This window comes from Apaloderma vittatum, unplaced genomic scaffold (genome assembly GCF_000703405.1).
Source record: "Apaloderma vittatum isolate BGI_N311 unplaced genomic scaffold, ASM70340v1 scaffold45200, whole genome shotgun sequence".
NCBI classification, from domain to species: Eukaryota; Metazoa; Chordata; class Aves; order Trogoniformes; family Trogonidae; genus Apaloderma; species Apaloderma vittatum.
Genome location: NW_009697111.1, coordinates 366 through 12,738, shown reverse-complemented (window position 1 = coordinate 12,738; position 12,373 = coordinate 366). Strand labels below are relative to the sequence as shown.

General features: G+C 41.1%; 1 protein-coding gene across 1 annotated transcript; it reads right to left on the bottom strand.

Annotated features, from left to right (window-relative positions):
• Positions 1–1,449: 1,449 nt before the first annotated feature.
• LOC104269568 (melanoma inhibitory activity protein 3-like) lies at positions 1,450–12,084 on the bottom strand (the record flags this gene model as incomplete). The annotated part of the gene is made up of 4 exons (XM_009877079.1): positions 11,956–12,084; positions 6,569–6,655; positions 2,653–5,581; positions 1,450–1,731 (listed from the first exon to the last, which is right to left on the bottom strand). Coding segments are annotated over exons 1-4 (3,427 nt in total), but the record flags the coding sequence as incomplete, so codon positions are not given.
• Positions 12,085–12,373: the final 289 nt, after the last annotated feature.

Below are 12,373 nucleotides of genomic sequence, written 5' to 3'. Positions count from 1 at the left end.
GGGAGGGCTGCGACGGGAACACGCCTCTGCCCCGCCTCCCACCGCGTTGTCTGCGGCATCGCAGGCGAGATTTCAAATCGCACTCCTCGGTTCGCCAGGGTATTGGAAGAAAGAAGCAAAAGCCCCGTTACAGAATAGCGACATTCCTTAGGCTGCTGTAGGAAAGTACCGCAGAGAAGGACACAGACACGCAGAGGTGCTGTGCCAAGCCGGCCTCGCCCGCTCCTTCAGCAGCAAGTCAACAGCAGTAACGACAACACAGCACACGCTCCTCTATTCCTCATCAGTAAACCTCTGTCTCCTCATAAACTTACAGCATCGTTAGTACAGCATCAGCTTTAAACTGCCTTTGCTTCTGCCTTGTTGTGAAGCCTGCCCCCCCTTGCTGTCCCTGCTCCTGTTGCCGTGAATTGGGGTTAGCAGAGGGACAGAGCCGCCAGCCCAGGCTTGTTTCAACAGCTCCTGTGACCAGCAGCTCTACAACCATCTGCCCTGTTTCTGCTCAGCACTTCTAGCAGTCCGCACAGGAATTCCTAGCAAACGGCCGTCGAGGAAGACACAGAAGACGGTCTAAAGTACAACTGAGCATCCGACTGCTTAACCACATAAGTAATCCACCAGCCATTTAAAATTCATTAGGTATCTTTGCATTCAACCTAGAGTCTCCGTCAGAATTTAGTAGCTGCTCAAAAATGCTTGGTACTGGAAATGGTATAGTACCTCAGCAGCTAAGCAAGATGTGCTCAGTGAAGACAGATTTATTAAGCATAATTAGACAGGAATGCAAGATAGCAAAGCTGAACTTAGCACTGAGAATGGAGGCAAAGGTAGTTTCATGGCAAAACAAAGCAGGGGAAGGATGACAGATCCCTCCTTGGCATAATGCCGAGTCAGCACAGGTCAGCACACTTGCTCCAGAAGGAGAAGGCCTCAGCAGAAAAGAGTCAAAAATTTCACCTACTCCAACAAACACCTTAGCTAGTAATTATTGAACTGCTTAAGGGAAGCTACACTCCCGAAAAGTGATATAGCCCAGAGTCACAGGTTAAAGAGCACGAAAGCATGTGATTCTACATAGCCTAATGGTTGGACTGTCAAGCCTTGCTGCAAGGAGGAAGAAACCTGGGCTGATGGTATGCCTCCAGTGATGTCTGCTCTTTAGCCGGTACCAGCCTGAGACACAATTCACCAGCCTGAGCACAGAGCTCCGACTACATTACTGACAGGAGAGCTCTTCCAATTTCTGTAGTGCAAAAAGGTAGTAGAAAAACCTTTCTATTGAGATGAGTGGTAGCAGGACTGCCACTAGAGGGACTGTCATGGGTTAGTGAAAGCCATTACTACAGCAACATTGTTGACTACAGCAACAAGGAAAATAAGAGTGAAAAAAATTGGCATTTGCCTAAAACACATTCAAAAGAAAAAAATAACCCAATTCCAAAAGGTTACCTGCAGCAGTATCTTCCCTGGCGCTCTGTCCTGAATCAACTGACCCAAACAAAGTGTCTTCCAGCAGTGATGCCCTTTCAGTATCATATCCTTCTTCAGCTTCTCTATGATCTGAGAAGTTGGTCTCTTCATGCTCAGGTGGAACCTTAATATCCCTCTCCATCTTCTCTATATGCTGTTCTGGCCTCTTATCTTCAAGCTGCTGAAATTCTTCATTGCTGTTATCAATGGCATCTGGGTTTCCAATGGAAAGTCTGTCATGTTCAGCCTCTTTTGCACCATCTGTGACTGACAGGGAGACATGTATTAAGCTCTGAGCTTATGTGTATTTCTTATCTGCAGCTGTCTCCAGTGAAACACTGCATCTGACAAAGCTTTCTTGACACTTTTAAAACACTTCAGCTTGTGTATTGCTTCATATATATATTCTCAATCAACTTTAAGTAACATCTAATAAAATGTTTATGTACGCAAGGTATCAACCACTGACCTTGCAATGAAATAGTGCAAGGTGAAATATTTTCATTGTTCATGACTTTATCAGAAATCACATACATAACAAGCACTACTGTAAAAGAAGCCTTGCAAAGAGCCTACCTTACCACCTTATACATTAAACAAAACCAACAAGTTTGCAGCAGACTCTACGGCTGCTTCTTTCCTCCCCAAAAGATCTGTTTCTTCTGTACTTCTACCGAGGCACTTTTATGAATATGGGAAAAAACATGATGACAGGGACACGTGAGATTTTAGGTGCATGGATTTGGTGCCTGACATTTGCATTAATCACTGGACCACTCATAAATAGGTCCTAGCTAGTTCAGAGAAAGACTGCTCTAAACCTTTCAGAAAATTCAGCACACTGGTAAAGTGAATCCCTGTTCCTTGAGAGGATGAGGTATAGGCGTGACCCGAATGGCTCCTTGCAGCCATGGCCATCCATGGATCCCACTTATCTTACACAGAACCTGGCCCGAAAGCACAGACATGCTGTGCTCAAGGTTTCCTCTCAGGATTTGTCCCTGGACCATCCATCACAATGCCAAAAATATACATTCAAAATAAAATCCCAGCACATTCCACAGGGCCTCTTTCAATTTTGCTGCCTCAATCTCTTCTCAAAGCTTCTCTGGGTTACATAGTGTTGCCCGGGAGAGGTTTTGCTTCTGGCTCATCTATTTATTAACTGGTTTAACATCCTACCTTGAAGGTGCAGTTGATCATCTTCCTGTTCTGGAATAGATGCAAGTGGGACACTCTCACTAGCAGATGAATATTTACTCCTTAAAGAATATATTAATTCTTGAATATCATCCATCAGTGCACTCTCCTCATCATACAAATCCATCTCTTTCACCACCTCCTCTTTATTTTCTGCCACTCTGGAATCCAGAACTCTTCCCACAACATCCATAATGCTCGATTCCGAGAACTCAAGTATCTGGTCCAAAGCTTTTTCTGTATCATCATTATTGTGGCTTGCCTTCCGAGCAAGCTCCATCTCCGTCTTCATGTCATGAAACATGGCTTCTATCCTAACCACATGTTGAAGCCCAAGGTACTTTTGTAGACGTATCACACGTTTTTCATCAAGAAAATCTCTCGTTATTGTGAGTCGCTTCACAGACTCACTGAAGTCTGGCACAGTGTCATCTGCAGCTGCTGAACTGTCAGCAGGACTGGGGAAATGTGCAGATTGCTGGTGGTCATTTCTCGTGTGCTCTAAATTTTGCACCTCTTTTGAGTGTCTCTGTGAAATGCCCTCTGGGAAATGATCTTTCCTTTGGTGAAAGCCATTGTTGTCTTCCATGTCAGGAGACTGGAAATTATGTTCTTCCACAGCTGATGGGTCCTCAGCTTCGGAAGACTCCTCATCTTCCATGACACTTTCCACCGCATCCAATTTAGCATCTTTGCTTACAGGTACATCAGCCTCTTTCCTCCCAGTCTCACTCGCATCTTGCATGCCGAGCATTTTTTTTGCCTCGTTAGAAAATGAGTTTGTTTGCTTTCCTGATTCGTAAGTAGGATTTGTGATTCCTGAAACAGCTTCACTTGGTACTTCTGATTCAGCGTTTGCACTTTTAAGATTTAGTGTATCACCCTGTATATTTGCAGCCTTTGCTTGTGACAGCTTTGCACTTGCAGCATTCTCATCTTCCAGCAGCTCTTCCTCTACTTGTTTCAAGACAGGGTCATCCTCAGCATCCAGCTCTTCAGATTGCAATTCTGGTCTTACCATTCTTTCTTCAGCTAAATTTGTGCCAAGATTTCTGTCTGACTCCATGTCCTCAGTACGAGCAGTTCCTTGCTGAGTGAGATTCTCTCTATTAGCATTCTGCATAGTGCTTTTTGATTTTTCTTCAGGGGAACTTTTCTCAATGCTTTCTTCAAATACTGTCATATTGCCAAGATTTCTTGAAAGCTCTTCTTTCACATCTGAATACTCAGTCTCATTTTCCCATGACCTAGGTTGCTCAACAGCTCCTCTATGGCTTAGGTCTCTCTCCCCTGCAGGGGTTTCTTTCATGTTCCTCCTTTTTATTTCAAGGTCCTTGTTAAGAGAGGGGGTGGGTTTCTGGTTTTCATGATCCGTCTCCCCTGTTTGTTTCAAATCTTCCCATCTTAGAAGTTCTTTCTCCGCAGCAGGCATGCCATACTCCAGTTTCTCTTTCAAGAGGTCACTATCTCCTAAGTCACTCGGAGTCATTTTTACCTCTTCCACCTGTTTGACTGGAACATCAGGAGAAGGCTTGATCTCAGCTCTTCCTTTCTCCTTTGTTTTCTCCCATAACTTTTTGTGCTTTAAATCACTTTCCAAGACCACTTCCAAGGTGTCATCCTCAAAGATTTTTTCATCTTTCTCTATTGGATCAAGCAGCACTCTTTCAGGACTTTTGTTGATATCACCAACAGATGGTTTTAGAGCATCTTGCTTGCTTTTAACAAGTGATTCAGAATTCAGATCATCTCCTGGACTAGGCAAAACATGAGAATCAGGCACAGCTGTACTCTTCAGCTCTTCAGTATGTGACTCAGTTTCATCAACCGTCAGCTGCTCTTCAAACTGTTCAGTTTTGTTTGCTTTGTCTTGTGAACCCAGATCGCCTGTATCTACAGGTTCCTTTCTAAGCAATTCTTTGGAGAGATCCTCAGGTTGAGTTGTTGCTGGGGCTTCTCTTTTACTGATTAACATTGCCTCATCCTGTTTCTCTTTTGTTTGTTTAGATTCAGATCTGTCCACGCTTATACTGTCACCTGATTTCTTGCTCCTACTGAGGGCATCTTTAAGAATTAATGCATCTGATTCAGGTTCTTCATTGTCTCTTTGGTTATTTAGCTCTGTAGCACCCTTGGCATTTTCATCAGGTTTCTGGTTTTGTGACTCAATGTCATCATTTTCATCATCATCTAAATCTGCTGGGAATGTAATTTCATCCTCTGCTGCAAAAGACAGCAAAGGGATTTCTTCAGATTGACCTGCAAAGTCTGGCTCCTCTGCATCATGAGCATTAATGCTCAAATCTTCACTAAAATCATCTTCCAGTGATGTAACAAGGCGAGTCACTTCATCATCTGATACAACAGCATCAGCAGTTGAGCCAAATTTTGTTTTCAAGTTCACAGAGAGCTCTCTGTTTAAAAGTGTATAGGCATTGACTTCTTCATTCTCTTTGTCAAGTTGACTGGTTTCACCCTGAGGAATACTAGTGTTTTTGGTATTTTCACTTTCTAGCCCTTTTAGCTTCCCATGTAGCATTCCTGTTAAGTGCTCATGTGCAATTTGATCTCCCTGAGAGTTTTCTTTGTGACTAATGACACTGGAGTCTTCCCCAGTATTTTCAGTTCCTTCTGTAAGGGAAGTGTCTGCTTCCTCTGGCATGGTGAGGGCTTCCTTGTCTTCTGTGCTGAGCTCAAGATTGTCTGCATCCAAAGCATCAAGGGACTTCACTGTATCAATCTGTTCAATCTCCTCATCCTTTTCAATTCCTTCAGCTGGTTTTGTCCTTGGGTCACTTGATGCAATATCCCCTTCATTTCCTATCGTCTCTTTCAACGACTTCAAAAGCTCATCCACATTATAATTATCAAAATCATCCCTTCCACCATCGAAGCAAACAAAGTCCACTTCCTGAAACAAAAAACAATATTTAGTCACAAATATTTTTTTCAGTAATAAGACCAAATCCATTTGGTTGGTTAGAAATGCAGCAGCAAAGTAAATTAATATTAATTGTGCGGAATTAAACCCTTGAGTCCTTAGCCAAAACTCTCTTTGAAATCACTGGAAATTTTGCCAAAAGACTTCTAAAAACCTGAATAAAAAGCTTAGGGATTAGACCAATCAGAGATCTCCTAGTAAGGAACTGGAAAGTCAGCAGTGGAGTTGACAATATTACACTTTACTCATCACGTATATCATCTGTTGCTGAATGCTGGCGAGGAGAAGAAAACAAACGTTTCTAAGCTTGTTCATCAAATCTCTTTTAGCTGGTTTCTCCTCAAATGACCAAAGTCTTCCAAGCAGGAGATGCCTGTCACACAATCTCTGAAAAATAAATCAAGCAGCAGTGCAAGCCACTGAACACGATTTCATAAGGGTCTGAAGCTGCATCCACGAAAAAGCCTTACTCAAACAATTCCAGAGTTACTAGCTATTTGTTCATGAAAGCCATTTATATTCAAAGGACCAATTTTAAAATCAAAAGGCTAAACATATCAGGTTTTGTTTGTTTCTGATACCACTTTAGAATTCAAAGGTTTGGGAAAAAAAACCAATTCTGCATACGTAACAAACAGCTTATGTGTGAGCCAGCTAGCAAAACTTCTAGAGCTCAATCCAAACAGATTTCGTTAAAAGGATATCAGAATACTCAAGAAAAAGAAAGAAAGATCAGTGCCCACATTTTGGGCTGATGCTTACAAACCCATCCACATACACGGCTGCACAAACATTCCACCCCCCGATACTTACGCGCATATTTGCACTTACATAGCTGCTTACTAACAAAAGGTAACTGAGGATCACTGATATTCTCATCCTCCGCAAGGATTTTATTGAATACCAAGATAAGAAACAGTAAGAAGCCTAATTAAAAATTAACAAGGAAAGACTTACATCTGTTGGTAATTCTAGCTCCTCATTGGAATAATTATGATTTATTTCAAGTAAATCCTTTGGAAAATATCCAAAATCGCTTCCAACCTGTCAGAAAACAAAAGCACAAGCAAACAAAATGCCATAAAGATGCTCCTGAAATCATCTGAGTGTATCAAAATCCTAATTACAAACACTAGTAACAAACACATCAAACTCTTTCAAGTATTTCTAAATGAAGTTTTAGCACAAGTGAATAAAAGAAAAAGATCATCAATACCTAGTTTATGCAAGAGTTTTCACTGAGATTTTATACTTACATTTCACAACACCCCTGTGATGTTGGTAAGTTTTACTGTTCATGTTTTAAAGCCTGACTTATAACATTATTAGGAGTTGGGAGTGAAGCCCAGGCATTCTGACTCACGTGCTTTAACTGCTGTTGCACGCTCTCACTAGCACCATCTATGCCTCAAGTATTTTCTCAAGTAGTAAGCAGAAGAGGATCTTTGACTAATAAGATTTACATCCAAACGCAATATTATAGCCCAAAATATTCTCACTTTATAGCTTAATGGAAAAAAAAAAAATCCTAAAGCAGATTTTAGGAAAACGCAAAATTGTACCGGAGATAATAATCTATTTTAAAATCTGCGTGGAAAACGTGCCCCCTCTGCAAATCCACTGTTGCTCTTCAGTGACTAATACAGGCAAAAATCAGTTGCAGATGGCTATTTTTCAAGCAAGTCAGCATGTTAAGCCAAGGCAAACAGTGGAAGACAAGAATCTCTCTTATCACTCACCAGATAAGATCTACACAGTAATGCTCTCACTTGAGAGTTCTGACAACAGCTGTCAAGAAGCCAATATTAATAGCATGCTATCACTATGCAGATTAGATAATCTGTGCAATTAGAGCCTCGTGGACACACCTAGAACGGCACAGAGTTCCTAGACAACCAAAATATTCAGAGAGGGGAAGACGCATTAGTCATTTCCTCAATGTTTTGTTATTTGATGAAGATGACAATTGCCAATTTTCTTGAAAAGCTTGTTTGGGAAGAGGACTCAGTTAAAAATCAATTTCAAAAGAAAATCAGTTATGTCAAAACAACTAGGTGTATATACATATATGTGTGTGTGTATATGTAGTTACACTGACATCACTAAAAAGGGTTAACCTGGGCCTAAGTCTTCTGGATTTACAATGACATTAAAAAAAGAGGAAAGATGTATCCAGTAAAATAGCATGTACTAATACTTTTTAGTTTGTTTTTTTGGTATGCAAGTGAAATAAGCACTGATACATTATAGGGCTTCATTTTTATCTATTTCTCGTTCAACTCTTAGCTTCCAACAGCTGATATATCTAAAGTCAGTTACATATGTAAAAAAAATAAATAAATTTATTACCTCCCACACAGAGGTACTCTTTTACAGAAAAGACATAAAGTATGCAGTTTTATTATTGGGAATTACTGAGAATGGGAAATTAAGCCAGACAAGTCAGATTAAAGCTTATCATTGTGCAATATACTACAGTTTTATTCTAAACTGGCTTGTTCCTCTCTACAAATTTCTAGCCCCATTTTAAATTATCTTTCTGAAAACAAAAGCCAAAGCTTCAAAGTAGCCTCCTTACAGACTAATCTTTGTGACCACCATTGTAATTAGGCATCACAATTTGAAACTCATTTAGTGTAACCCAAGCTGCTGACCACACAAGTCCTCTGCAGTGACCCAGTTTGCCCAATTATGTGGTTCAGGAGCCATATGGGCTCTGCATGCCCAAAATTTTATCTGCTCCTCTTCCTACAAGTCCTCTCTTGTAAGGGAAAAAAAATGCCTCATTGTGCAAATAAAGGAAACATTCTTCATTCTCTACAGACATGACAGAAAAAAGGCATCAGGAATGGCAAGTAAATTAGGGAGGAAAAAAGCGCATCCTTCATTTCCACTCCCTTCCCAGCGAAAATGCCATGGGTGGACGAAACGGGGAGCTGTGTGTAGAGCATCTGTCCCCATCAGCGCCCACTTGTGACAGCCAGCTGCAGCAGATTCACCAACCATCACTGACCGAGAAGCCAGACCCTCACATCACCCACCGCAGCGACACAAAACGGATAGCTGGGGAAGATGTTCAAATCTTTTTAATCTTAAAGCCCACGTCCCTAAAGCACGGACATCACAGGTACCTAAACCCACAGAACACTGGTCAAAGGGAGTTGGTTTGGTCTGCCCTTGCTGAACGCTGGCATTGTTAAAAGAACCACAGAAACAAAAGGAAAAAAATTCCCCGATCCCCTGGGTCCTTCAGACATACTCTTTTCCCGTCTTAACTTTTTATTACTCTATGTATCTGGGAAAAAAAAAACAACCAAACAAACAACCAACCAAACTAACCACTCAAAAAAGCCACCATCTGCAGCCATGTCCATTTCTTGTGAGGCCAGAAATAGTTTTCCGAACCTTGAATCAAAGGAAAAGTTCAGCCCTTTGCCCTAAGATAAAATAACAATCTTCTGCAGCAACAATTTAAATTGTCTTTGCTGAAATGTTTTATTACAAAGCAGAAGGTTTTACTTGGAATTATCTGAAGTAGTTTTGGAGTTCTGGACCCTGCTAAAGATGAAGGCAGAGTGCAGGAGAAATGCATAGGAGGAAAGTCTACATAACAACTTGATGGTATAAACAATGCGAGCTGGATGCTGAATAGGAGACTACAGGACACAGTGCACTGGAAAATGAGAATGCAAGCTCTATGGTTCACCTTTTGGCTTTGGGGAAAAAAAAAAATCAAGTATTTTCCTCAAACCAACTTATTAATGAAATAAAATCACTAACATAAAATAAATAAAATCACTATTAAATACTAGTCATAGAACATGGTCCAAGCATTTGGCCTTGCTTTATTAATGAGGGTTAGGCATCTCTGCTAAAAGCTGCATGACACATATTGTAGCTCAATGAGAGTTCTACAAGCAATAAAGTTTACAAGACTGCAGTCATAAAATAAAGGATCTGTTTTGTTAAAATACAGAATGTTTGCTGACACAGGGGAAAAAATAAACAAAACAACACAACAATGGCTTGAAAAGGGTGGAGTGAATTAGAAAAGCAAAGACAAATAAAGCCCAGACCCAACTGTCATAGATTTTTCAGCCTTGTTGAAAGGCTCCGTTTTTATCAGATCATCTTCCTTCAGGTCAGAAATACTGTTGTACTTCTGCTGGCTCCTCAAAATCGATTTGAGGATTAGAGCCCATATTTACAACTTGTTTGAAATAAGCCCCAGGTTGCAGTAGCTGAAGCTTTTCACACACACATTCCCCTAGCCTCTGCCCCCATCTGAAGCCCAGAATACCAGTTATCCCTTGATTTCAGAGTTTCAATTATGCCCTAACAAATAATTTCCCTAAAAAAACCTTCGGGGAACAGAAAAAGGCAGTAGAGTAGATGCGTGGGATCAAGGCATACACACAAGCACACAAGGTCATGCAAAGAGATCCCAAAGGGGCTGTGCCAGAAGGTAACATGCCTTCAGTTGGAATTTCTTTGGTAATTTCTTTGATCACAGACCTCCCTAGGTAACCTGTTTTTAATTAGCAAGCAAGAGCCTCCCCCTAACTCCAAGACTGCACACAGCAGGCACGGCTGGTCTGCATAAATCAAGTTGCCCAGCTGAATCTGGCGTGGGAAGGCGGGCTGTGCCAGACAGACCCCAGCGCTATCTGCAAGTCAGGGACATGGGGTTGGATGTGCCAGTGTCCTCCTCAAAATGCAAGGGCAGGTGCCTCTGGCCCCGCCACAGCGTTTGCACACTGGTTGTTGCCATATTATGACTAATGCAAAAGCAGTCAGTCCAACCGGGGAATAAAATAAATAAATATTATAGCCACCAACTGAAAGGAATTAGTCCATCATCACTGTCCTAAGAGGAATATAGAAGACAGTGCAACACAATTAAAAAAATTAGAACAAATAAAATGGAGCTTTGCATTTCTTTTAGAGCTGCTAACTTCTGCTTTTACTTGCTAAACTCAAAGCAAACATCCTTTTAACTTGGAGACACACCTAACTGTTGCTATCAGTGAATAGTTAAACTGAATATTAACTCAACAATTACCTTAAACCCCCTGTCTGTTCTTGCAGCCTGCGTTACACCTTGTTAGAAGACGCAAAATTGGCCCCACGCTGTTATTCCGGGTCTCAAGAACTGGCAGCCCTGGAAACCTGTACCCGCTAATTAACCAGATTATTTATGGTACAGTACATGTCAGAAGGGAATTACCAGCATGATACAATTATAAACTCTTCTTTAATCCTGTGCTGCAGTTTTCTGCTCCTTTCTGTATCATTCTAATTGGATTCAGCTCCTGCTGAGAGCTTGGCTGTCCACACCCAGCCTGAACTGGTTAGAGAAAGTGATCCATCCTGCTTTTCACTAAAGCACTAGAACCACAGTCGGCACCCAGGTGTGGTTTCGAGCAGCCTAGGCCACTGTCACAGGCAGCAGAAAACAGTTTTCCCTTGTAGAAAAACAGAGTTAAGAATAAAAGTTGAAGTAAATGATTTGGACACAAAAAGGTATGTAACGGAAGCACACGAGGAGGGAGTAATAGGTACGAGGTCTAAGCAACCTCCAGACTGTCAACATTTTTAAGAGAAGCCTACAAAAATTGCTTTTCCTCCAGGGTATCTCAGTTCTCCTTCTGGCAGGCAAATAAGGTGGTTATCATGAAAACTAAGAAGAGTTTTGTATGAAATAACTGCAACTACAGGGATCCTCCTTTCCCATTAACCCCCTCTTGATTGCCCAAAGAAAGACAAGGCCACTACTCTGCAAGCTGCTACCATGTGTTACTGAAGCTGAAAGAGACACAGACCTTAGTGCTTTTTATTTTTACTACTTTCCTTGATTCTACATGCAGCTTAGATAAAAAAAGGAAAGACAGCAGCTGAATATTAGGAAGAAATATTAGGATTGCAGCACATTCACAGAATGATTTTTAGCAGGATTACACAGAACACAGGATGAAACCAAGTCAGGGTAAATCAAGTGCAGACTTAAGCATTCCTAGATGGGAAGGGAGGCTCAGCTTCCAGGCAGAATTGTTAGGTACTATTTGCAGTGCTACAAGGGGAGGTTTTTGACACAACAGCAGTTTTCTAACCGTTTTTAGTTCGCATTAGCATTCCCCATTTTTCACAGCACTTAATGCCTTAGGTTTGATCAAACCACATCCCATTTCACACTGGTCTCAGGACAAAATGGCATTCATTATGTTACTTAGCTATGTTCAAACCCCTAACTCCTCTCCCACAAGGCAAAAGGAAGGAGAAAAAACAAAACCAAAAGATTTCCAAGTGAAGAAGACTAAACAGAAGAAATGCTTTATCATACTTACACTTCCAGCCCAAAGCTCGGTTGATTTTCCTATTAGTTTGTAATATACATACACGGCTTCTCCCTTCTTAAAATTTACAAAGCGACAATCTGGACCTTTAAAATCCTGCACTGCCTTCCCTCGGCACATTACCACTGTTCAAAAAAAAAAACAAACAAACAAGATTACTTTAATAGAAATAATAAAAACTGTTTCATTAGAAGGGGCTTTGGTTAACTGGCAGTAAGCAAGGCCTCCCCACATGCACCAGTTTCCTATTTTGCAGATTGGGTCAAGAGGCAAGAACTTAACTGAAAGTATCACTAAATTAAGAGATTATATTAAAAAAAGGCAAGCTCACTGATCAAGGCAGGGATTTGACAAAGCGCTTGAGAGTTACATTTCAGAAGTGTGCTGTGAAGCTAATTAATCACATTAA